General features: G+C 41.7%; 1 protein-coding gene across 1 annotated transcript in view; it reads left to right on the top strand.

The window, feature by feature from the left end:
- dcc (DCC netrin 1 receptor) overlaps positions 1–27,798 on the top strand; it is a 217,608-nt gene that overhangs the window by 74,278 nt on the left and 115,532 nt on the right. The window contains exons 7-11 of the mRNA XM_031287325.2: positions 5,481–5,640; positions 11,606–11,760; positions 12,560–12,708; positions 17,519–17,657; positions 25,435–25,484. Coding sequence (XP_031143185.2) covers positions 5,481–5,640; positions 11,606–11,760; positions 12,560–12,708; positions 17,519–17,657; positions 25,435–25,484 — 653 coding nt within the window. The remainder of the gene's footprint in view (positions 1–5,480; positions 5,641–11,605; positions 11,761–12,559; positions 12,709–17,518; positions 17,658–25,434; positions 25,485–27,798) is intronic.

Here is a 27,798-nt window from a genome sequence, read left to right as displayed (position 1 = left end):
GTGTTCGTCTAAAAAATGTAATTTTAGTGTCAGAATGTTCTGGAGATATGTGGCTTGTGAAAAATGGCTCCAATATTTTTGGTGACTATGGGGCAAAAGAATCGCTCATAATCTGTGTTCACGTTCACTCCTCCTATTGGAATTAACACACTCAGGACCTGCTGCTAGTCTCCTAAAGAGTGGTGGCGGAGGCCACGTTACACAGACACAGGAAACTACTCTGAGCTGGGGAGTCTCGGTTCTAAACCGTCTCTGATATCGGATGAACGGATGCTAGAAGACTCCTGAATCAAACAGAAAGCACTTCAGACTGTAGAGTTGTGTGTGAAATTGTAGATAAAAGCCCTGAAGCTCTGTGCATTTACAGCTCAAGTAGCATTACTTTATAAAGACTTTGTTACTGATTGGTCCTTAATAATTTAGTGTTGTCTTAATGTTTTATAATAATGCATTATAATGCATTGTATGCACTTTTTAAATTTCAAAACCGGGAGGGAGAAAATGTCTTGTTTACTCAATGTTTCTGTACCTTCTTTCATATGAAATGTCATTAAAAAGTTAAATATAGCAATATAATTGCAGTCTAAACTGACTGTTATACATAATAAACCCAGACAGAGGTTATTGTAAAAGCATACGTATAAATATATGTATATATTTTATTTATTTATAAGGTGTATACTATATCTAGATCCTCTATTGTTGTGTAGCCTGCATATTTTGGAAGCCAGTAGAAACATAGTACATGGTGTTTTGTCCATTTATGTATAAGCTTCCAGTGCATTCTTTTTTGCAAACACACACACACACACACACACACACACACACACACACTCTCACTCTCTCTCTCTCTCTCTCTCTCTCTCACAAACACGCACACACGCGGACACACACACACAAACACACACACACACACACACAAAATCACATTTCTTGTAGAAACCAGACTCCCCTAAAGATCATTCAGGCAGCAGAAACAATATAAATGCAGAACAGCTTGTAGAAAATGGACAGAGTGATGGAAAAAAAACCCGGAGAGTGTGTGTGTGTGTGTGTGTGTGTGTGGGTGTGTGCACGCGCACGTTCACGTCGCAGGTATAATTGGTCGTCGGGCAGACTGCAGTGTTATTTTCAACACTTATTCAGATTGTTTTCTGGCTCTTTTTCTGTGGTGTCTGACTCTATTATTTAGCCCAGCCGTCAATTTGCGGCAAAGAGTAACGCTTTACTGCTCAGCGCCGGCTCGGTTTCTGGGCCCGGGTCACCGAGCAGCAACCAATCCGCCCTTCACACCCCGAAATCTCATTTCACAGAGACGCGAGTAGGTGTGTTAACACTCCTTTGTTTCCAGCTCCAAGCCTCTTTTCCCTCTCCTTCTCCCCTCTCTCCTGTTTTTCTCCCACAACTTCTTTATCTTTATCTTCTTTTATTTCCTAAATCTACTCTTTTTCTTCCTATATGTCCTCCTCCTTGTCTACTTCTTCTTCCTCCTGGTTCTCTCTTTATTTCCTGCTATATCCTCTTTTTTTCCTGTCCATCTCCTGCTCTTTTTCTTCCTTCCCCTTTTCCTCCTCTTTCCTCTTTCTCTTCCTTTATCTACACTTAGTTTTCTTCCATCATCTTCTTTTCCCTCTCCCTTATCTACCCCTCTTTCCGCTCTTCTCTCCTTCAAATCCCGTCATGTAGTGTAAAATGTGGGTGTTCAATGAAGCTTTATTGACAAGTACCAGACATGCCACAAGCCTTTAGTCTCTGTGGAGAGTCACAACGGTTGACCCCAGGGATAGATTGGATTTCTCTCAGCTTATGAAGGAGAGGAGGAAAGAAGACGAGGAGAGAAGACAAGGAGAAGAGAATAGAGTTGATTGGTTGATTGTTTGGTTTTAGATAATCATCTGTGTGTGTGTGTGTGTGTGTGTGTGTGTGTGTGTGTGTGTGTGTGTGTGTGTGTGTGTGTTCTTGTTTAACTATATTCGTGGGGTTAAGGTTAGGCATTTAGTTGTGATGGTTAAGGTTAGGGTAAGGGGCTAGGGAATGCATTATGTCGGAGGACGGATCCCCACGAAGATAGTACCATGCACTGTGTGTGTGTGTGTGTGTGTTCTTGTTTAACTATATTCGTGGGGTCCAAAAACTGTGAATACAGTATACTTGTGGGGTCTGGACAGCTTTGTGGGGCCAAAATGCTGGACCCCACAACTTTAAAGGGCTGTTTTCCTGTCCATCTCCTGCTCTTTTTCTTCCTTCCCCTTTTCCTCCTCTTTCCTCTTTCTCTTCCTTTATCTACACTTAGTTTTCTTCCATCATCTTCTTTTCCCTCTCCCTTATCTACCCCTCTTTCCGCTCTTCTCTTCTCTCCTTCAAATCCCGTCATGTAGTGTAAAATGTGGGTGTTCAATGAAGCTTTATTGACAAGTACCAGACATGCCACAAGCCTTTAGTCTCTGTGGAGAGTCACAACGGTTGACCCCAGGGATAGATTGGATTTCTCTCAGCTTATGAAGGAGAGGAGGAAAGAAGACGAGGAGAGAAGACAAGGAGAAGAGAATAGAGTTGATTGGTTGATTGTTTGGTTTTAGATAATCATCTGTGTGTGTGTGTGTGTGTGTGTGTGTGTGTGTGTGTGTGTCTGTGTTCTTGTTTAACTATATTCGTGGGGTTAAGGTTAGGCATTTAGTTGTGATGGTTAAGGTTAGGGTAAGGGGCTAGGGAATGCATTATACCGGAGGACAGTTCCCCACGAAGATAGTACCATGCACTGTGTGTGTGTGTGTGTTCTTGTTTAACTATATTCGTGGGGTCCAAAAACTGTGAATACAGTATACTTGTGTGGTCTGGACAGCTTTGTGGGGCCAAAATGCTGGACCCCACAACTTTAAAGGGCTGTTTGAGGGTTAAGACTTGGTTTTAGGATTAGGGTTAGAATTAGGTTATGGTTAGGGTGAGGGTAAGGGTTAAGGTTAGGCATTTAGTTGTGATGGTTAAGGTTAGGTTAAGGGGCTAGGGAATGCATTATGTCAATGACGGGTCCCCACAAAGATAGTGCCACGCACTAAGTGTGTGTGTGTGTGTGTGTGTGTGTGTGTGTTCTTGTTTAACTATATTCGTGGGGTTAAGGTTAGGCATTTAGTTGTGATGGTTAAGGTTAGGGTAAGGGGCTAGGGAATGCATTATGTCGGAGGACGGATCCCCACGAAGATAGTACCATGCACTGTGTGTGTGTGTGTGTGTGTGTGTGTGTGTTCTTGTTTAACTATATTCGTGGGGTCCAAAAACTGTGAATACAGTATACTTGTGGGGTCTGGACAGCTTTGTGGGGCCAAAATGCTGGACCCCACAACTTTAAAGGGCTGTTTGAGGGTTAAGACTTGGTTTTAGGATTAGGGTTAGAATTAGGTTATGGTTAGGGTGAGGGTAAGGGTTAAGGTTAGGCATTTAGTTTTGATGGTTAAGGTTAGGGTAAGGGGCTAGGGAATGCATTATGTCAATGACGGGTCCCCACAAAGATAGTGCCACGCACTAAGCGTGTGTGTGTGTGTGTGTGTGTGTGTGTGTGTGTGTGTGTGTGTGAGTGTGTAGGCTGCACGATATGAGGAAGATATTGAATTACTTTGTATTTTGACTGCTATACGACATGCGATTGCGATATGAATGATTCAGGATAGTTGAAGGATGGATCCTTTTTGTATCATTATTCTAATATTCATTGAAAAATAACAGAAATTGAAATTATTATAGTGTGATTTTGCGAGGATCTGTACCAAACAAAGGTTTGTAGGATGGGAATTGTAGTCCGGGACATCTCCGCAGCACCACAGTACTTCATTCAGAATGGTTTGACATATTATTTGGATATTGCACCCGTCCATATTGCGATTTCGATTAAAATTGTGATTTATTGTGCAGCCCGTGTGTGTGTGTGGTACATTGATTATTGCTGTGTTTCTGCCTTGGGGACTGTTCTCTCCAGCAGTATAATTGACGGCAACTTAAAAGCAGGAACTACTGTAAACACTGCTGTTCACACACATCACACACTCTCACACTTTCTTAACCTGCGTTTTTTTTTAGTACAGTGTTCTTGTGCACTTGTGAAATGCCACAATTCAGTACTGCCGCAATTCAAAATCCTCTATTTATCCAATACCAGTCCAACTACCTTGAAGTGTTCTTGCTTGGTATGTTTTATTGAGGATATTACCAGCGCTGACTTGAAGGATCCTGGCGTGCATTTCTTTTCAACTAGTGGCAATAGCAGAGAATATGAGCCAAACCCACAACTGTCACAATTTCTAAACTATATCTAGATGCTTCTGTTGAACTGAGACATATCAGACATTTCAGTTTACAAGAAAGTACTGATATTTTGTATTGGAATAGTTTAGGTATCATTATAACATTAGCTTGTGTTCAAGGTCCCATGGCTATTAAAAGAAAAACACATATTGCTGGCCATTCATATCCATGTTCTCATCTAGGCCTTCACGATTCAGGGAAAAATATTAATCACGATTTTTTGGCTTAGAAGTGATAGCACAATGCTCTGCCAAGAGTTTTTTCTCACTAAGTGTAATGTTTATTGCACACATGATACACAAGATTTTTTTTTTTTATCTTGCATGCCTATTCTCATCCCTGCATAAGCATATAGAGTAGTTTTGATGGTGGGATTACATGTTTTATCAGTGAATATTAAACATTAGCTATGCTTAAATTTTTTTATCTCGAAATCGTAATCGCATTATCTGGCAGACAAATCCCCAGCCCTACCTGGTGGTAATAATAATAATAACCATAATAATAATAATAATACCAGGTGTAAATAGAAAGGCCTATGATCAGATGTCATTTAAGTATCCAGGTCTTTAATTTTGGTCTCCCAATTGTTATATGAGTCTAGATATAGCTCCACTATAAAAGTAGTTATTCTAAAACCCTACAGTATTTATCAACTTCTCAAAGGAACAACCTCCAGATTTTTTTTAAGTATCTATTTCAATGTTTTAATTCATCTGCAAGACTGAGATGTCAGCCATTAATCATCCCATTACTTTGACCAGCTTTGATTTAATGTGAGAGGAGGCAGCCATCTCTACGTTCACATGATTGATATGTTCTGATTGATGACTAAAAAGTCTTCAGATGCTCGTTCTTCTTGCCTGTGATCTTCTTTACCACTCTTCTTCCTCCTTTTTCTTCCTTCTTGTCTCTTCACGTCTTTTCCGTTCCTTCTCTGCTCATCTCATTTGTCATTTGCTCCCTATTTGGTTGTTGTTTTTTTTTGCTCTGCCTCCTGCACCTTCCCTCCACCTCCACCTCCTTGTCCCTGCTTCTCCCCACCCCCTTGGATGAACTGTTAACAGAGGTCACGCCCACTCAGTATAGACCCGCACACACGCCTCCCCTTCCTCTTCCTCGCCCTCCTCCTGCTCCTTCTGGCACCCCCTTGACTTACTCCTCCTCCTCTGATCCCCCACCAGTGTCCCCCAGCCCGGGCGTTGCCCTCCCCTCTGCCCCCCGCGACCTGGTCCCTGTCCTAGTGTCCAGCCGATTTGTCCGACTCAGCTGGCACCCCCCCGAGGAGACCGGAGGAGCCGTGCAGACCTATGGCATTTATTACTCTCAGGACGGAGTTGAGAGGTAAGATGGGAAATTAATTTTTCTTTGTCTGATCAGACACGGATTGTGACTCTAGTAGAGCTAGGCGATATGGAGGAAATCAAATATCACAATGTTTTTGCCCAAACACATTTATTGTAGAGTTGACTATTGGTGCTTTCACAAAATATTAAAGCAATGAGAATTTTGATTATCACCATCAATACAATACAATGACTAAGTGGGTAAAGGTAAATAATAAAACAGCTAGAACAGTCTGGTGAGTTCAGAGAAATACATCACTTTACAGTAACGCAGCCTTTAAACCAGTAGAAGACAGCACTCGTCATATCATGATATCACAATATCCAAAATCTGAGACCATATCCAGTCCCCTATATCAATGCCGAACTTAAAATATCGATATATTGCCCAGCTCTACTCTTTTTTTGGGGCATTTTAGGCCTTTATTTCCACAGGACAGATGAAGACATGAAAGGGGAGAGAAAGGGGGGAATTACATTCTCCAAAGGGCTGCAGGTCGGAGTTGAACCCGTGGTCGCTGCGTGGAGGAGTAAACCTCTATATGTGTGCGCCCGCTCTACCAACTGAGCTAACCCGGCCACGCCCAGCTCTACTCTAAAGTCGCCTACACATGATCCACGGTAGAACTGCTCTGCGCTGGCCGTTCCATTGTTTTCCTATTTGGAGAGAGGTGGCTCCCAACTGGGCCAGCACTACCCTCGGCGTCGATTACCGCTCGGAATCGCCGCCGAGCGCTGTGCTCAAAGTTATTATTTCATCTTTGACCTCGTTGCCGCTGACCTTTCAAGGCGTGGCCAATTCCAGAACGTCCCTGCGTTGCGCTTTGCCTCTCTGCTCTGCGCCATACTCTACAGTTTTGCCACGGATCATGTATAGGTGGCTTAAAGGACAAATCTGGCGCAAAATGAACCTAGGGGTTAATAACACGTGTGTACCGAGTCGACCGTTCTCTGGGAGATGTTTTAATGCTAATCAAATGTGACCAGTATTAGCGCAAACCGCTAATTAGCTTATAACGCTAGTCGTCGGGGCACTGGTGAAGTAAAAAGAAATCGCTATTTCTATACCACTAACAAGGCTCAAAATATCACCACACTTCCACGGTAGCATAATGAGGGCCCCTACATGTAAACCGAAACATTAAGAACTTTGTAAGTGTACAGACAGTTTATTAAAAAGATACCTTTCACATACAGGCAGGCGTCATCTTGGGAAAATGATCAGTCGAACGCCGAACGCCATGCTTGAGCTATGTTACTGGTTACTGGTGAACAGTACAGTCTTTCTAAACTATCTTTGTAATCAAAGGTATTCTGAGGGGGACATTCATTTATCAACCAGTGTATGGCAGCTATTCAGTTGTTGAGACGTTTAACTGAAAACCACAAATGTGAGTCTTACACACTGGGGTGTTTTTTTTCTTGCCATTTATATGCACGTCAATATACATATGTATTTTTTTGTCATTCACATTTTTATTGAGGGTGTCCAAACACTTAACTGTGTGACCACTAGCACATTTGTGGTTTAATGCACATCATTTTTAGAAGAAAAAAAATTATTGATCTACACATCACACAACTATTTAGCAAAAACAGCTTTATCTTGCGCATCCGTTTTTTGTGTGTGGAATATACAGTATAATTATATAATTTTGTCATTCTTTCAGGGGGGGCGGGCTGCTCCCCCAAAACACTTTCCGTTCTTACCCTTTCACCAAAAAAGGCTGTTGCAAATTCTGTATGAATAATATTGAAGCAAAATATTTGCAGCCGATTATTTCACAACTTTTGTGTCGTTTGTTCGTCACGCCCCTGGTGTGTAAAGGCCTTTATTATGGAGCTAGAGGGAAAGTCAGAAGATCACCAAAGTCATTGGGATTCATCCTCTGGAGACCATCAATTTTTGTACAAAATGTCATGAAGATCCATTCAATGTTTGGTGAGATATTTCCATCTGAACCAGTGTTGTAGTCAAGACCACCTAAACTGAGACCAAGTCATCACCAAGACCAGAGTGTATGGAGACCGAGACAAGACCAAGACTTTGAGGGGTTGAGACCGAGTCAAGACCAAGACCAAGGCAGGGTGAGACCGAGTCAAGACCAAGTCCAAGGCAGGGCGGAGACCGAGTCAAGACCAAGGCAGGGCGGAGACCGAGTCAAGCCCAAGACCAGACCAGTGCCAGACAGCTAGAGCTTCTTCTCCTGTCTGCTGCATTCACTTTCTTGGGAGTGTGTGTTAAAGGGGGTGGGGAGAGGGAGTTAACGTAACAAATTTCAAATTGTAAATGAGTCAAGTTATTGGTTGCATTTGAAGCAGGACGTTTTACATCCAATCACAGTAAATATGTTAACACAAAATTAGACAATGCACAGGCAATTTAGGGATATGTCTGCAGTTCTGGTCTTGAAAGAAAATCCAGAGTCCTCTTTATCTGAGACGAGACGGGGTAAAAAATGCAGTTGATTCCGAGACGAGAACTTCAAAAAGTGGTGTTGAGACCAAGCCCGATCTCGAGTACTACAACACTGGTCTAAACCAAAGTGGCACCCTCCACTTTGGTTTAGACCATTGCAAACTCCATGTTGTTGATGTATAAAGGCACAAAGGACATACTAACAGTATGTTTAAGACATTTGATCACAGCTCTGCTGCACACAGCAGCTCTGAATGTTTGTTGGAAAAAGCTCTGGGTGACATTTTGCGAGTCCCTCGCTGATGTTAAATGGTAACCTCTGACAGTTTGGGCTCCAGCTGAAGGCTTTCACACCAGGCTTTTTAAGCATTGTTACCTCAGGGACTAACTGGCCTGCAGTGCTTTAGGGCTCTGAATGGTACCCTGGACAAAAAGAGCCACTGAAGTTTCATCACAAAATGACACAACAGAGAGATTGTGTCAGTCCTAATGACTCACAGAAGGAACAGAGGCAGGAGTTTTGTCAGTTCTAATGACTATGTGAGAAATACAGAGGTTTTTCAGCACCAATAACAAAAGCAAGAAAACAAGAGTGGAAGGATGGGGCGAGGGAGGGAGGGATACTTAGATGGAAACCAAGGAAAGATGATAGGAGAAAGGAAGATGGCAGGAAGGGAGAGTTCGGATGACTTCCATTATAGGAAGCATCTTTCTCTATAATTTCTATACAGACATCTGACGGAAAAGGTGCCTCAGTTTCTACGAGTGAACATAGAGAGGAAATTGCATGTCCAACACCATCGGAGAATAACAAGTTTATGTCATTTAGAGAAATTGGTTGATGGAAAAAAGATTTGGATGGAATTTATACATTTGAAAAACACATTTGTTGCTAATGGATCTTTTTTTTTGTGAATTCCATGGGCAAGTGCACTTACTCGCTTGAGGACAAATTTGTTGATGCTGTGGTTGATAATTGAATCTCACTTTGCCAGACCTGTCTCCACAGCGCTGCGGAGGAGGGTCTGGCTAGTCCACACAGCATTCCTGGGAGAAAAACGTGATCTGGTTTATTGGCATTTCTTTAAACCAATTACAATCGTCTTGGGCGGTGCTAAGCACCGTACGCAATGACGGTGCCTCAGCAAAATAGCCTTGAGAAGGAACCTGCTTTGGTGGAACATGTACGTTCAAAGGTTGTTTTAGTCGTGCAACAGAAAACTCAGATTGGACAGATAGCTAGCTGTCTGGATTTACCCTGCAGAGATCTGAGGAGCAGTTAACCATAGTTAGTCACTCCACATCCGGCCAAAAATGGTCGTCGTTATAGACTAATATTTGAATCATCAGGGCAAGGTTGAGGAGAAAAGGACGAAACAGAAATGCAGGAAGCTTAAGAGAGAGGAATAGAAAACGGATCAAAGTGAGAGAGGTTCTGCTCATGAGCGAATCAGAAGAAACAGCGGAAAAATGACAGGGAATAATGAAAATGGAAGCAGAGGAAGAGCCATCTCCCTCTGACTGTGGTTTATTTGTTTTGGAGCCGACTGAACAACCTCAGACTGTGCTTTTGAAGGGCAGAGAGAATTCAAACTGTGTGACGGACACAGACCTGCTGCTTAACTCCACATCCAGCTCGGCCTTGCTGCCTTTTCACTCAGCAGCTCAGAGGGAAATATGGATTCATAAACCCTGAGAATGCCACTCACCTTTTGTATTTGATTTAACCTCTGTGTCTCCCTGCTGCAGCTGCTGCTGAAGCTTGTGATATTGGTTGATTTGCTGCTCTGTCAGTTTGTCTGTCCAACACTTTGGTCCAGAGACAGATATCTTGATAACTGCTTAACCTGGCATTGAAATAGCAGTGGACATTCACAGTCTGCAGAGGACAAAATGTCCCTAAATCCCTATTTAAACATTCCCCTTTCAAGCTGTTTAATGAACAACATTATTTTAATAGGGTTTTAAAAGGGTTGATCAAAGGATTGTAATGTACAGTAGTGAGGTATTTGGGTATTCTGCAAGGACAGTATTGGCAAGTGGATAGTCATATTTTCTAAAATGTTGAACTATTTCTTTAAGCATCACTCTTAGTTACACTTTTTTAACCTTTCTGAAATGAGCAGAAGTCACCATTGCTTGTTGCTCATATTAAACTGTGCTCTTTCACTGACAGTAGTTTATTTGGTGGGAACCAAACCAAATTTTTACACACCGTTATTTGTACAGTTTTAATCCTCCCCTCTTTCTAAATGGAGCAACAGTTAGAAATCTGGAAGCCAAACCATGTCTGTGTCTGATGTTCTTTTGTGCTTCTCACTGGATGAAATCAAGTCAAGAAACTGCAGTGAGATCAATGCGAGAGATACAGTACCTCGACCCAGCGATGGAGTTCTCGAGTCCTGGACTCGAGGATGACTCGAGTCGCTATTCTCTGGACTCTTGACTCAACTTGGACTCGCGCACTGATGACTTGGACTTGGACTTGAGCATTCATGAAATCAAACTTAGAAGTTGGAAGAAGTTTCTGACTACTTTTATCTGTAATAGGCAGTAATGAAGTACTCGAGTCCTGGATTCGGTTGCTATTCTCTGGACTTGTGACTCGATTTGGACTAGCGCACTGATGACTTGGACTTGGACTCGAAGATTTATGAAATTGGACTCGAGCAATCATGAAATAGAACTCAGAAGTTGGAAGACGTTTCTGACTACTTTTAATGTGTAATAGGCAGTTATGGTGTACTTGAGTCCTGGACTCGGACTGGAGTCTGATTCGAGTTGCTATTCTCTGGACTCGTGACTCAACTTGGAATCGCACACTGATGACTTGGACTTGGACTCGAGGATTTATGAAATCGGACTCGAGCAGTCATGAAATAGAACTCGAAAGTTGGATGAAGTTTCTGACTACTTTTATGTGTAACAGGTGGTAATGGAGTACTCAAGTCCTGGACTCGGACTGAAGTCGCTATTCTCTCGGCTCAGACTCTTCTTTAGTGACTCTGACTTGGACTTGGACACTGGGGATTTGAGCCTTGACTCTGACTCGAGAGTTGGTGACTCGACTACAACACTGCCTCAACCCATCAATATTTTGTATAAAAGTAATCTTTCTTTACCGTGGACTGAGCAGAGAAAGCAGCTGTGTGTACATGAAGCTGCGGTGGAAACATGCTAATCTGTGCAGCTGTCTCTTCAGTGATTTGCTGATTGGTTGAGGACTGAGAGGCTGCAAAGTACTGTAATCTGAGGATTAGCTGCAGTCACTGCGGAATTAAACAGATGACATCTGATTTCAGATCAGATTATCTGTATTGTTACAAAATAAAACTGGATTAAATGCGGCGCTATTTGATTTTTATAATAAACAAAATAATATGAAATAAAGAACATTAAATAAATTAGAGAGATGAGTAATATCTCAGTAAGAAGATATGGAGATAATAAAAATGATATTCAAATTCAAAAATGTACATTGTTACGTGTCTTAGATTTGTAATGAAAGTAGTTTGGTACATGACGTTGGGTTTTCCTGTGTTAGGGAGCGGTCAGTGAACGTGTCGGAGCCGGTGTCTCTGGAGCTGACCGTCTCGAACCTGAAACCAGAGGAGAGCTACAGCTTCAGAGTCATCGCTTACAACGACGTGGGGCCAGGAGAGAGCTCCGCCCCCCTGAGGATCACCACCAAACCTGACCGTAAGACACATAGACACACACACACACACACATTCTAACACATTCTCACTCCTAGCGCAAAAAGTCTTCTTTAGCGTCATATTTAGACGTGCTTGGTCGGGACTATTGGAGTCACTTTTTGATGCTCTGCGTCGGTATGTACGTTTAACTAACATGCGGGACAGTTAGGTTTAGGAAAATATGGTGGGTGGGGTTATAAAATGTACATTTCAGTGACACGTGGGACACAACGGGACACAAACCCCGGTCTCCTGGGTGAAAGTCCTGTGTTGTTTGACCCATCCACCACCCCAACCAACCTCCTTACACAGATTTTCGGTCTTTCATACTACTTCGCTACCGTCACTGTCGAAACTAGGTCATTTTACAGCGCCGCGGTCGAGCTGCTGCTCTGTTCCATACAGTATCTGTGTCAGTATCTGACGCTGAGAGCCACTGACCAAGTTTCATTAGCCAGGTTTCCCGCAGAAAATTTGTTAGTTAAGGTGGTAGGGTGACTCACTGTGACTTTAACAAAGTCGACGTTGTTTCAAAAATTGGATCGCATCAGGGGGTCAAAAATGCTGATCGTGGCATCCCTAAAAATAGGTTTTAAAGTATTCATCGTTTCTATACAACCCTACAATAACAACTTAAAAAACTCTAATTTCTGAAGATAACGGGCCAGTCTTGGTCGCTGTGGTAATGGTAGATGTGGCGGTGGAAGTGGTCTACTAGTGGCAGCAGTGAGAACAGCAGCAGTAGCATCAGTGTCCGAGATGGTGTGTGAGCAGTGTGTTTTCTCTATGTGTCTCTACAGTCCAGGTTCCCAGCAGGGTGGAGTCTGTCCAGGCTGAGGCTCTGTCTCCCACCTCAGTCCAGGTGAGCTGGGATCCCCCCAGCCAACCAAACGGCCCCGTCCTGGGCTACAGACTGCTGTGGACTGAGAGCCCATCGGGCAAGGAACAGGTCAGCACCATCACTAACCATGTTTCCATCCACACGTTTGTTTTTCGGCGAATTAGGGCTGAACGATTCATTGTTTTCAAATCGCTATTTGCGATTAGCTAATCGTGAAGACCGCGCTTAATCCAATGTGAACTATATAGTTAAATGTTTGGTGTTAACATTTGGTTTAACATCTTTTACTCCTCTTTTTATTATTATATTTACTGTTTTTTCACAAGATGCGTGCTGGAATAATGTTACATATCACAGATTGTGATATGTCATATCCAGTGTGCCTTTGGTGTGGGAGATCTGAGTTCAATTCCCACTGCGATACATCAACCAATGTGTCCCTGAGCAAGACACTTTACCCATAGTTGCTTCTGACATATATATATGTATATATTGATGTGTATATTAGGGCTGTCAGCATTACCGTGCATTTTTTTTAATGCCGCCATTTATTAATTTTTTTTACAGTTCACTCGGCTTTGCGTCATGCCTAACAGGCTACTATTTTGACCCTTTGCCGCACCTTTACTTATCATCAAGCTGCCATACTTCCTCGTAACACATCCTGCTGCTGCAGGCTGCAGGCATGATGGAGAAAGACAGCAGCAACACAATCTGAATGCTGCTTTTTATTTTCCAAAACTCCTGGACAGCTCATTAGACAAGTCGAAAGCCACATCCAGATTGTATAAAGCCAAATTAAAATATCACCGAAGCACGTCAAGCTTGAGCTACCACCTATGAGCTAATTAACATGACTCATGTTGATGCTAACGGGCTCAGGCAAAGCACTATTTTGGAGAGTGCTACTCGCCGACCTGTTGATGAAACCAAATCCCAATAAATGACTACAGCTCTTGCAAAATGGGTGGCAACTAACTGCAGACCTGTCAACATCGTAGAAGACTCGGGTCTTAAAGACGTACTATGGTTGGCATGTTCTGACCTGTCTTATACATTGCCGTCGTGGGGGACAGATTCACACATTTTTCTTTTGTTTACAGTAAATAAATAATAAACAAATACAAATCTTAAAGTCAAGTTCATAAAGTAACTTTCCTTGCATTCATTATATATATATATATATATATATATATATATATATATATATATATATATATATATAATGCACGATTAACTATAGAAATTCAATGATTAATCGCGATTTTAAAAAATTAATCGTTTGACAGCCCTAATATAATAAATATATATATATATAGCAATTGTAAGTTGCTTTGGATAAAATCGTCAGCTAAATGACATGTAATGTAATGTAGATGCTGCTATTGAACTGAGACATATCAGACATTTCTTTCTCTCCCCCTTTCCTGTCTATCCACTTTCACTATCTAACAAAGAGAAAAGCCCCAAAAAATAATCTTTAAAAAAAAAAACATGTATTGCTGCCAATTCCCATCCATGTTCTCATGCTTGCAGAGTTGATGGTGTCTCATGTTATAATGCATGGATATTGAACTTTAGAGAAATAAATAAAAATTAAAAGAAAATAAAATAAAACGCAAAATACATCGTAATTGCAATATCTGGCAGAAAAATCACAATTCATTTTTTTTCCCCAAGTAATATAAAATGAAAAATGCCTTATGGAAACATTAAACTTTGATTGAATTTCATGAATATCGACACAACGTTTGTACGTTTAATCTCATCAAATTTTCTCGTAATTGGTAAACGGCTTATGCAATAAATGCTGATGGAAACGTTATTTGCAGAAAAAATAATGAAATGTGAATACGTTTTAGGTCATTTTATGGTTGCAACCTGCCATAAAGCGAAAAAGAAGAAATTTGAGGTGGCTGGGTTAGCTCAGTTGGTAGAGGAGGCGCACATACATAGAGGTTTATTAACGCAGAAGGTCCAGGGTCCCTTCTCCCCCCCCCCTCCCCTTTCATATCTAGCTGTCCTATCCATTAAAGGCGGAAATGCCCATAATTTCAAAAAAAGAAGAAAAATCCATCTAAAATAAAAACTATAACAGCTAGAACAGAGATCTTCGACAGTGGGTCCGGGACCCCTAGGGGGTCCTCAGAGTTACTGCAGGGGGGCCCACCAAATTATTGCAGGATTTTTCCTGCATAGAGGAATTTTTGGCACCCCCTCAAAGAGGTTTTAGCCAGCCCCAAAGGAAAATCACCAGCGCCAAAATAAAAAGAAATCAGAATGTAAACAGCAATTCAAATCCTCTCCAAATGGGGTTCAAAGCAGTTTACCAAACAACTTGTTGAACAAGCAGAACATCAACTTGAAAAGAGCTCTAATCTTAGTTTTATCTCCAGAGTACCGGACTCTCCCGGTGATTTTATCTAAATATTGATAGAAGTTTTTTAACCAGTTCTGTTTCATTTACTCAAGCATAATATACATTATCAGGCTATTACCAGACCAAGCTCAATCTTTTAAGATTAAACATTAGTCTGGGGAGTCTGATCTGTATTTTCTACTGCACAAGAGTGCATTAGACAACAGGCATAGTTCAAATGACTCTGTATGCAATTGGATAGTCCTTCAACCAATCAGACCAACGATCTGGGTGACGTAACAGCGACAGCGGCATCAACAGGTTGCGAATTTACATATCCTACTATGGCCACGCCAAGACCCTTCAATAGCATTTATTGGCCAGGCATCTAGGCTTACGCAAGGTAACATAACCTAAGGTGACCAGATTTCTGAGACAAAATCCGGGGACATTTTCAGCTCAGAAGCATAAATACCTCCAAAACAGGTAATCTTTCTTTGTAAACTTAAAACGGGGACACTGCCCCAGGGGCATCACTACCTAGAGCTGCACTGGGGCACAAGCTCCCTTAGGGTATGCTCCCCTGTAAGAAAATTTTGTGTATTTTATATGATAATATGATAACATTTCATGTAAGTTCAATGTTAATTTTCTTGCAATTTGTCACAGCAATGGGGTTAACACTTTTGCATGCGCCATATCCATGTCACATTCTCATTAGGGGCTGAACCCCCCTAAAGGTCTGATCCTAGAATCGCCCCTGCTGCTACTTCATACTTGTACTCCACTACACCTCAGAGGGAAATGTTGTAATGTTTACTGCACTACATTTATCTGACAGCTTTTGCTTTATTGCTTCACGCTGGGCTTGTTTCTGCAACAGCTCATTGAGTATCGGATACAATTAAAACTATTGATAAAATATTTTCCTTTGACATTGGTCCAGTATTAAACGAGATCACTGCATTCGGCAACGGTGAAACAAGCTACAATGTAAGTTAATAGGACGTCAATTGTACAGCTTGTTTTTATGTTCATAAAAGTGCCTGTTTTGCCACTGACAGGCTCAGATTAATATTCTGACACATTAAGTGTCTGACAACATTATGGAAAGTATTTCTAACGAGGTTGACCTTTCTGTTAAAGAGTAAGATCCTTTTTTTAAAACATAAAAAGTCGGCGAAATTGCGTTCGCTAAACCTACCAGACTCCATGTAAATAAACAGTAATTTTAGCATCGTAAAATGGGCATTCTAGAACATCTCTGAGCTCTGAGGCTTGCTCTGGCTGTCTAGAGCCTGTGCGTGTAGGATGCACGACTATTTCATTCCAATTTCGGGTCTGTTAGTCACAGTGAAAACCGGGGACATTTCCGGGGACAGCTCCAGCCGGGGACAGGTCACCGAAAAATAGTAAGATTTGTAAATTTGCCAACGGGTTGCTGCGCTTCAGTAACCGCCATGTTGAATGTAAACAAAAAGCTGCTTGCTGTTGCTTCTTTATCGTCAGGTGGATGAGCCAGTTTGTGATTGGTCCCTGCAGATTTGTAACGGAAGCAGGATAGAAAAATGTACAGGTTTCCAGCCTGAGCTACAGGGCGAAATCAAATCGCCGGCAGATCGGGCTGGGTTTACCCAGTCTATAATATACATTTTTGTTCATGAAATTGTCAGAAATCACAAGTTAAATGCATAGATTTCTGTCAAGTAAGGTAACACAGAATTGCCTTTACTGTACGCGGACCGATCATGCTTACTGCCATGCAGTAATTGATTTGATGTAACATGTAGTAGGGGGTCCCTGCTCCGTCTCTCTCAGTTAAGGGGTCCTTGGCTTAACAAACGTTGAAGACCCCTGAGCTAGAGCATTATTTGCAACAGAAAGCTAAGGATTCAGTCTTTCGCGCCATCACATTGTGACGCTGGTGATGACGTCATCACGTTTCGTGACGTCCAGTGCTAAACAGCAGGCGGGCCATTTCTATTGCAGATGAAAGTATCAAAACGCCTTTACACATTACTCATAAAATCAGTATATCTCAAATACAAAAACAATGTAAACAGTTCAAATAACTTATGGAGTGTTCAATTTTTTATTTATGAGGCAATTTTAATACTTTTATTAATTATTATGGTTTATTGACTTACATAACCTTTTAGCTTAGGTTGTACTGATTTTAGGGATGTGAAGCATTTGAAGATAGTCCAAGAAATGACAACACAATAAGCAAACATACCAATGTAGGCACTGTCGGACCTTTTCTATCACAGTGTTCAAAGGGTTGGGATGGAAACACACTTTCAGCGGCTTTATTCGCATGAGTGTTTGTAGCGAACTTCAGATAATGACAGTTGACAAGTGGATGGAAACATAGCTGCTGTCGTAGTACTCCCTGTCACGACACCAGTCACTTTGTGGAATTTAATACACCGTTGAATGCAATTCATGTCCCAAATCAAATCACAGCCTGTTTTTTTTCTGAGAGTGATAGCCAAAGTGTAATCAGTGTGTGTGTGTGTGTGTGTGTGTGTGTGTGTGTGTGTGTGTGTGTGTGTTCAGAGTGTGGAGGTGAACGGACTCAACTACAAGATGGAGGGACTCAATAAGTTCACAGAGTACACAGTTCGAGTTCTGGCGATCAACCGCTACGGACCCGGCGCCGCCGTAGACTCTGTCAGCGTCACCACCCAATCAGATGGTGAGTTCTCTCTTAACTTCTTTCTTTCTTTAATTTCTTTTTGATTTCTTATCTATCAATCATCCAAGGAGAAACACTGCAGGTTGAAAAAAAAACCAAGTTACCCTTTAAGGGGGAATCATTAGCATTAGAATTCTCGGTGCTGCTCAGATTCTTCGAGAGCTCCCTCTAAAAGCACAGTGTAAAGGCTGATTTGTGCTTCTGCGGGGGCTCCACGCAGAGCTTACGCCATAGCCTAAAAAAGTTGCCTGAAGTTTAGACTTGTGCGCTGCTGTCTGCGTTGTTCTAGCGTATCTCTTTAAGATACTATTAGAGCTGTCATGTGTATTGTGGGCAAGTGTATGGTGGAGCGAGTGAGAGAGTGACAGGGATTAGCTTCAGAGCGAGTACCGGCTCTAGAGGCATAGAGAGACGGAGAAACAAAGTGTCTCCCCTGTGCTTTCTGACCACGACGGGAACGTTACCAAGCCAAGCGGACCAATCACAGTTATAATAATAATATGAATAATAACTTTTATTTATATAGCGCCTTTCATGAAACCCAAGGACACTTGTGTTGTGTTGTTGAGGTCTGCATCGCTGCGTTGTGAAGTTAAATTCTTTTGAGAAGTGCACGTCAGGCTATGGCGTAGGGTCCATATCTCTACGTACCTACGTACGCACCCACGGTGTCGTCAATTGAACGCAGGACCAACAATTGGCCTTAACAAATCAATATGAATGGATCATTCCTTGACGTAAGTGTCTCTGACTGAACTTGAATTTCCTGGAAGACGGCAAAGAAACTATAAAAGATGGAAGGGTGTCAGTGACAGCATTCAAATTTTGCATTTGTGCAAAACTTTGGTGCCCCTTCTATTGAAGTTAATGGGACATGCATCGAGGTCCCACTATAACACATCATATCTGTGTTTTTTCACCTTTGACTGAAGATTGCTTGCATAGAATATGTGCTTGATGTGGACTGATGCTTTTTATCTACATATGCCTGTTCACTTTCCTTATTATTGGTCTCCAAACAGACCACGGCTCTGTCAAGCCGCTGCATGGAGCTCAACTCAAGCTACATCGTCATACATGACCAAAAAGGGGAGGTCGGACATATTATCGCAGACCACACAATTATAACCAGATCAATTTATTGACATGTATCTGGTTAGAACTGGCTGAACTCAACAATATGGCCTGTCAGAGTCAGATGACCCTTCCTTGTTTTGTCGTTTCCTGGGAAGACAGTACATCGTCAGTGATGATGTCATATTGTCCTGGTGGGCAAATCAAATCACAAGACTTTTTCTCCATAACTGGTAGCCCCTTGGTTTCCGCTTAAAGGGTAACTACCGTTTTTTTCCAACCTGGACCCTATTAATTAATTAATGTTTTTGTGTCTAAGTTGCTGGTTCTCAACCTATATACAACCCCCATAAATGACAAAATAACCTGGTTATATCATGTTATTTAAGGCCGTTTTATAGTACACTACAGTAATTGGAATACTGGGGCTAAGGTCTACATTTCAAAAGAACATTTCCACAGAAACTGAAAGCTAAGCATAATAATAGTTTGCAAAAAAAACACACATCCCCCAGAATACTGAGGATATGCTCTGAATAGCAGCGACTGCCTTGGGTAATGTTGGCAATTGGACAAGTGGAAGAAATCTGAAGAGGAGTTTATCCTGAAGGGTCTTGCTTGTTTAAACACCCTCACTGAATATAGTCCGTGTTTGTACAAGCTGTGTTCTACCAAAGAGTTCAATACGTAACTAAAACATTTGTGACGCAAGTGCAGTACCATTAGCATCTTTAGTTCTCGTATGTTGTTGAAGTTCAGGTTGTAAAATATTGTCCACACAGCATTTTAATCTGAAACTCCTTGAAGTGGACCTGTTATATAGCATCTTCAGGATCATCCTTGTATTTTGTATTTCTACTAGAACATGTTTACGTTAGAGGAGGGAATCACCAGAGGCCTTACCATACAATATCATCACGATACTTATGTCACGATACGATATCATCACGATACTAATGTCCCGATATATCATCACGATACTTATGTCACGATACAATATCACAATGTTTATGCCACAATACAATATCATCACAATACTTATGTCACGATACGATATCACGATGCTTATGTCACGATATATCACGATGCTTATGTCACGATACGATATCATCACAATGTTTATGCCACAAAATGATATCGTCACAATACTTATGTCACGATACGATATCACGATGCTTATGTCACGATATAATATCACGATGCTTGTGTCACGATACGATATCATCACAATACTCATGTCACAATACCATCACAATACTTATGCCACGATACGATATCACAATACTTATGTCACGATACAATATCATCACGATGCTTATTTCACGATGTGGTATCATCACAATACTTATGTCACAATATATCATCACGATACTTGTGTTACAATACGATATCATCGCGATAGTTATGTTACGATATGATATCATCACAATACTTATGTCACAATAAAATATTATTGTGAGTTTAAACATATTGCGATATTCTGCAATATATTGTAATTTATTACCTTTTTTTCCTGGCTGGAGCAGATGACCAATCAGAGAAGGCCGGCTTGAAGTTGTGTAACATTTAGCCAAGAGTAGAAAAAACTGTTTTTTAACTGAGGATTTATCTGAAATACGTTTACCTCATTATTTGAGTGTTTTGGCCACGTTTAACATGAAAATCCAACATTATGACATTAGAGATATGAAAGGAGATATGGAAAAGCATAATAGTCATGATAGTGTAATGTGCTGTTTGCACAATCAACCTATACAGATGTTTATTTGGTTGTGGAGGGTCTGGCTCAGACGGCTCTGTTGTTGTGAATAAACTTCCATACACAGACAGAGAGACAAAGAAAGAGAATGGAGGCGTCCGTCCAGCTGCAATCACACCATAAAAATGATCTGTAATAACACACACACACACACACACACACACACACACACACACACACACACACAAACATACAGATGCAGAGTGGCTGTATTGTGAATCTTCCGGCTGCGTCTCAATGATAAGACTGACTAGTGGGTTAATTGAATCCACAATAAAAATGAGACACACACACACACACACACACACACACACACACACACAGAGAGTCAGTGAGCAGCTGAATCAACAGATAAGCAGCTGACATGCGTCTGTCAGTTTGAACGTCCCACTCTGTCCCGGATTCACGGGACAGGACCCCATGTCTGCTGCCTCTTCACCATCATCCTGTTCATCCTCGTCCTCTTTGTCTTTCTGTCGTTGCCTTGTTGCTATCCTCTTTGTTTTCATGTTCTTGCCCTCATTCTATTTTCTTCATCATCTTTTTATTTTCTCATCTTTGCTTTTGCTTCTTACTCTTTTCTTCATTTGTCTTACGTACGTCCTGTTCTTCACTTTGTTCTTGTTTTTACCTAACCTTTTCTCCCTTGTCTTTGTTGTAAATCTTTTCCTCTCCTTTATCTTGCTTGTTTTGTTTGTCTTCTCCGTCCTCCGATTTATTTTCTTTGCCCTAGTCAGCTTTTTTTCCCTCCATTCAGACAATGGAGAGAAAAAAGCTGACAATTCTCCTTCCTCATCTTCCTCATCTATTTTGGATCATTTTCCAGGACACTCAGCGTGTGTGTGTGTGTGTGTTTGTGTGTGTGTAATGACACCTGTCAAGCGTCCAGTGGTGATCTTGTTTCGCTGTAGTGACACACTCAGATCTCGGAGGCTGAACGGCGCCTCAACGTCTGCTTTCTGTCTGTGCTGTCATCATCAGGATGATTGATTGACAGCAGAGATCTTACACTCAACCGAGGCAGCCCAGCACTCAACTCACTGACACTGATACAAAAAAAACAGCAAAACAACATCAGAGAGAAACAAACTCACTTTAGATGTTTAGCCCACAGCGTTCTCCAGCCCCGAATGTTTTCTCCAAAGCCCCGAATGTTTTAGGGTTTTAAAATAATTTCAACTTTGTGTCGTTTCCCGTCAGTCTCTCTGACTGGACCCGCAAATCAATGCAGCATCCCTACCTACGTTGTGTAATTTAAAAAAGGAAAGTTTCTGCCTCTCTGGAAGGAGTGAAAATGAGTCATCCTCAACATGTGTTGTGTTCTGGTTTCAGAATGATAAAGGCAGTAATGGAGAACATTAAGATGCAAAACAGGATTTAAAAAAGCAACAAAGGTGTCAGAAAAAGCAACAATAACTTCAGAAAAAGCAACAAAAACATGGACAAAGCGACAATGACTTGCCATTCAGGGCTTTCATGCGTCTCTAAAGCCCAGTTCAGACCAAAGATTCGCAACGAGACGAAAACGGTTTAGAACATTACGGGGATAACGTTTCAGCGGTCTGAACCAGCCCGTCTCAGTTCGACTCAAACGTCTAGTTTCTGGTCGAGTCTCCAGAGGCTGGTTTTAGAACGTAAGGGACATCTCCTGTTTCAACAGCCGATAGAGGTGTCAGCTGGTCAAGTCAGCTACACACTGTAGAAATAAAATGATCTATAGTCCATTTTATTTCTATGTTACAAACAGCTGGTTGAAGTGGCAGAGTTTTACGACTGCCCGAAAGCACGGTAACGATAAATGGTCAAGATAGATAGAGAGTGACTGAAGAGAGGGAGCGGGCCGAGCGGCGTTAGAACAAAGCAGTGAATCAGCGAAATAAAGCTCTTTCACCAATCTCGCTTTGCCAGACCTTCCTCCACAGCGCTGTGGAGGAGGGTCTAGTTAGTCCATACAGCATTCCTGGATGGGAGAAAAACGTGCTCTGGTTTATTAGCATTTCTTTGCGCCTCTGCAAAATAGCCTCGGGAAGGAACTTGTTTTGGTGAAACGTGTGCATTTAAAAGTAGTTTTAATCGTGTGAGAGAAAACTCAGATTTGGACAGATAGTCTAGCTAGCTGTCTGGATTTACCCTGCAGAGATCTGAGGAGCAGTTAGCTATAGTCCTCAGAAATCCACTGGAGTTTAGAACGCCAACACAAAGACAGAGGAAGGGGACGGACATCCGGCCGAAATGAGGGACATCTGGCAGAATTTTCGGCGGCACTTGAACAATCCCGGAAAATAAACATTGTCGATATAGACTACTAGAAGTGCAGCCATAGCAAGCATCTGACTATACCAAACAAAAGATATATCCATCTATAAAAAAGCCTGAAAGTCTGAAGTTAGAACAGAAGTACAAAGAGTCGTAACTATGGAGATGCAACCCGTTCTCATTCCGAACTCGTAAAATAAGGACGTTTGGACAGTGGCTGTCAGCGTCTGATGTGACGAAAAAGGCGTCTTTCAGCATATTTGTGTAACGCACTGGGGAGAGCAGCAGTTAGATAGGATTTAGCGAGTAGTATGTAAGGGCGAATTTCCGCGTATGGAGGTTGGTTGGGGTGGTGGATGGGTCAAACAAACACATTATTTTATTTTCCTCCCGCGTGTCACAGAACCGTACGCCCACCCATGACCCTTTCCTAAACATAACCATCCCGTTCTTCCCGCGTGTCACAGAACCGTACGCCCACCCACGACCCTTTCCTAAACATAACCATCCCGTTTTTCCCACGTGTCACGGAACCGTAAGCCCACCCACGACCTTTTCCTTAACATAACTGCGTCAAAAGGGACGGCAATAGTCCCGACCAAGCGCGTTTACTTATAGCGCTAAAGGAGACTTTTAGCGTCAATAAGAACGACAAAGACACCTGACCAAGCGTCCATATTTTACGAGATGAGTGTGAGAACCTGTTGGAAGATGAGGCAGCGTCTCGTCTCGCCTTGTTGTATATACAGGTTTCAGAACGTTGCAGACCGGCCTCGTTGCAAGTAGTTGCAAGTCTCAACTCATCTCGTCACACTAACCCTAACCGCAAATCTTTGGTCTGAACTGGACTTTATATTTCAAATGTTTTTATTGAGCTACAGATTATTGTACAGTCAGTGAATTAGTCAAGTCAGCGCTCATTTTTTATTTATTTTTTTAGAACGATGAAAGTAAAGTTACAACTATTAATCTGTATACATAAAACATTCGCTACAGAAAAACAGAATTAAAGCATACAGTGCAAAACCGAAGAAAAACTAATAAAGAACGAGGGTAGAAATAAAGAAAATAAAAAATAAATATAAAAAGTTTAAAAAAGAGTGCATATAAGAGAGTTTCGTTCCCAATCCCCAATCTACTACTTCTACTCATTTAACTCACTCAGGAGGTATAGTAATACAGTGCATATATGTATTCTATAACTTTCATTGTGACAGGTAAGAAACCAAGTGCTGCCAGGTCTTAAAGGTCCCATGACATGGTGCTCTTTGGATGCTTTTACATAGACCTTAGTGGTCCCCTAATACTGTATCTGAAGTCTCTTTTATATAGGCCTTAGTGGTCCTCTAATACTGTATCTGAAGTCTCTTTTATATAGGCCTTAATGGTTCCCTAATACTGTATCTGAAGTCTCTTTTATATAGGCCTTAGTGGTCCCGTAATACTGTATCTGAAGTCTCTTTTATATAGACCTTAGTGGTCCCCTAATACTGTATCTGAAGTCTCTTTTATATAGGCCTTAGTGGTCCCGTAATACTGTATCTGAAGTCTCTTTTATATAGGCCTTAGTGGTCCCGTAATACTGTATCTGAAGTCTCTTTTATATAGGCCTTAGTGGTCCCCTAATACTGTATCTGAAGTCTCTTTTATATAGACCTTAGTGGTCCCCTAATACTGTATCTGAAGTCTCTTTTATATAGGCCTTAGTGGTCCCGTAATACTGTATCTGAAGTCTCTTTTATATAGACCTTAGTGGTCCCCTAATACTGTATCTGAAGTCTCTTTTATATAGACCTTAGTGGTCCCCTAATACTGTATCTGAAGTCTCTTTTATATAGACCTTAGTGGTCCCGTAATACTGTATCTGAAGTCTCTTTTATATAGGCCTTAGTGGTCCCGTAATACTGTATCTGAAGTCTCTTTTATATAGGCCTTAGTGGTCCCCTAATACTGTATCTGAAGTCTCTTTTATATAGACCTTAGTGGTCCCCTAATACTGTATCTGAAATCTCTTTCCTGAAATTCATCCTTGGTGCAGAATTACAGCCACTAGAGCCAGTCCCACAATGAGCTTTCCTTAGTATGTGCCATTTCTGTGTCTGTAGCTATTGAGGAGGAGGGGGGGCAAGGTGGAGAGTGGGGGTGTGGCCTTGACCAACTGCCACTTGGCTCGTTTAAAAGCCATGATGTCTCTCTCTCATGGCTGGGCCAAATTCTCTGGGCGGGCAAAGCAGAGAAAGGGGAGGTAACCTTTCCCCTTATGACCTCATAAGGAGGAGATTCCAGATAGGCAGAGCAGGATACCCAGGGCTGGGTTTACACCTATCACCATTTCTAGCCACTGGGGGACCATAGGCAGGCTGGGGGAATGCATATTAATGTTAAAAAACCTCATAAAGTGAAAATTTCATGCCATGGGACCTTTAATGTATTGTGCTAAGTTCTGAACTGGACTTTACACAGCTTGTTTGGTTTGTGACCTCAGTGTGGTCATGGGCTAGGGTCTGTTTTTCCTTCTCAGATTGTTTCCTCTTGAGGATTTTTTAAGGAGCCTAAAATGTGCAGATTCCTCTGCTGTCTCAACATTTCCACTGAGTCAACGTATTTGTTAGCAGCAGGTTTTATCTTTGACTGATGAATAACTCGATGTTCACGCTGTTTTTTTTTTTTTTGTCTTTGTCTGTGCAGTACCCAGCGCTCCTCCCAACAACATCACCTTAGAGGTTGTCCTGTCCAGGGTGAGTTTACATTTCTTATACTTTGATTTCCTCTTCTCTCTGTCCACATCTGTACACCACAACAGTCACCTGCTTCATTCAAGGTGAAAACATTTCAAGAAATACTTTTTTAACATTTCGCTTGGTCGAACTGAGAGAGTCTGACCATTTAACATTCACGGCTGATTTCCCAGGTTTCTCACACACATTTAAACTGTGACGCTGCCATCAGTCAACCGTTGCTCTCTGCTGATCTGGCCTCATTTTACTGATTGATGTGATCTAAAAATGTGTCCATATTCATACATATATTCCAACTCATTTATTGTGCCTCAGTTTACTGTCCGAGCTGCTCATGTGATTTATGGAATGAAAATACTTAAAATACTTTTATTTTTTTATAAAAATTAATTAAAGTACTAGTCTGGTTCGACCATAGTTTATTTTACCGGATAGTTCCGGCGCCACTGAAAGTCCCCCCGATGTCCCCCCTTCCGCTTTCTTTGTGTTGAAAATGAGAGCTCCCACACAACGTTCACTACACATTCAAACGAGGCCACGCCCATTTAGGAGACAGGAAGTGTGTAACCTTTCATACCATTGGCGCTGGTTGAATCTTAGTATAGAGGATTTTTGCTACCGGTTTTTCACACGACAGCTCGGTTAGGTAAAATCTGTCATTTTCCTCCATGACGTGTTGGAGCTGTCGCCTGAGCCGCTGACCAATTAGCACCAAATGTGTCTGTGTCTTCGCGTGTAAACCCATTCTTATCGGAGATTAGCGCTAAATTCCGCTAACTCTGTGACTCCAGCTGGTCCGCTGATGGAAAACCAACGTGAAGCAGCAGCAGGAAGTGCTGGGTTCCCATCAGCAGTAACTTAAAGTGCAGTCATATTATGCTCATTTTTAGGTTCATATTTGTATTTAGAGGTTATATCAGAATGGGTTTACATGGTTTAATATATAAAGACACCATATTTATGTTGTACTACACATTGCTGCAGCTCCTCTTTTCACCCTGTATGTTGAGCTCTCTGTTTTAGCTACAGAGTGAGACCTCTCACTTCTCTTCCATCTTTGTTGGGAGTCGCACATGCTCAGTACCTAGGTAAGGACTACTAGCCAGTCAGAAGCAGAGTATGAGGGCGTGCCCTGACAGTACCTAGGTAAGGACTACTAGCGAGTCAGAAGCAGAGTATGAGGGCGTGCCCTGACAGTACCTAGGTAAGGACTACTAGCCAGTCAGAAGTAGAGTATGAGGCCATGCCCTGACAGTACCTAGGTAAGGACTACTAGCCAGTCAGAAGCAGAGTATGAGGGCGTGCACTGACAGTACCTAGGTAAGGACTACTAGCCAGTCAGAAGCAGAGTATGAGGGTGTGCCATGCTAGCAGCTAGGTGAGCATTATAACGTGTGTTCCAAAGTGACCACGTTTGTCTCTGAAGTAAAGGCTGGACTACAATAGAGCTGTTTGGGGCAGTTTGTGAACAGTGTTTTCTGTTGGAGATGGTAAGTCCCTTTGAGGTGGACTTTGGGCTTTTTCAATTTGAATTCCTATTACATGCACAAAAAAGATATATAACACAATAAAGGAAAGGGAAAAAGCCACAAAGCATAATATGAGCACTCTAAAGTCAAATCAAGGCAAGGCAAGGCAATTTATTCATATACTGTAGCACAATTCAGACACAAAGGGCTTTACATGCATACACATACAAAGAAATAGAACAGAAAATTCAACAATCATGAAAAAACTAAACAAAAACAAACAGAAAATAGACTTAGATGTGTAGGAATGGCCATCTTTGAATCAACTTAGTGAATCCAATAGCAAACAGAAATGTTTTAAGCCTTGACTTGAAACTCAAAGTGGCAATCTCAAAGATTTTCATTTAAGGGGGGGGGGGGGGAAATGCAGCAAAGGGTGCCGTAAGGACTGATCCCTGTGACGTGGGGCATACACTCTACCAGGTGAGCTACCAGGGCACACAGATATTGCAATATTTATATATTTGTATAATTCCAATATATATAATTCCAGAAAAAAAAATCTGTATTGCGTTGCTGCTAAGCATTAAACTGGCAAAACATGTTTGTAAGGGAGCATGACATTGACCACTATTGTTCATCAAAAATGCGTCTACAAAACAAGACACCGGCCATTTTCCACATGTTTTGACTGCAGATCAGTTTAACACATTGCAGGGAGTAATGGAAGAGTCAGGAGCAGCCACTGTGAGCTGTTAGATGAAGAGCTGTAGACAACAGGCTGCACTCCTCCAACTTCTCAAAGAGTTAAGGCTGAGGTAGGCACTTTATTTTTGGCGTCACTG

Source organism: Sander lucioperca, chromosome 14 (assembly GCF_008315115.2).
Source record: "Sander lucioperca isolate FBNREF2018 chromosome 14, SLUC_FBN_1.2, whole genome shotgun sequence".
Classification (NCBI taxonomy): Eukaryota; Metazoa; Chordata; class Actinopteri; order Perciformes; family Percidae; genus Sander; species Sander lucioperca.
Note: the sequence above shows the minus strand (reverse complement) of the source record. Positions and strands in the feature narration are given on the sequence as shown.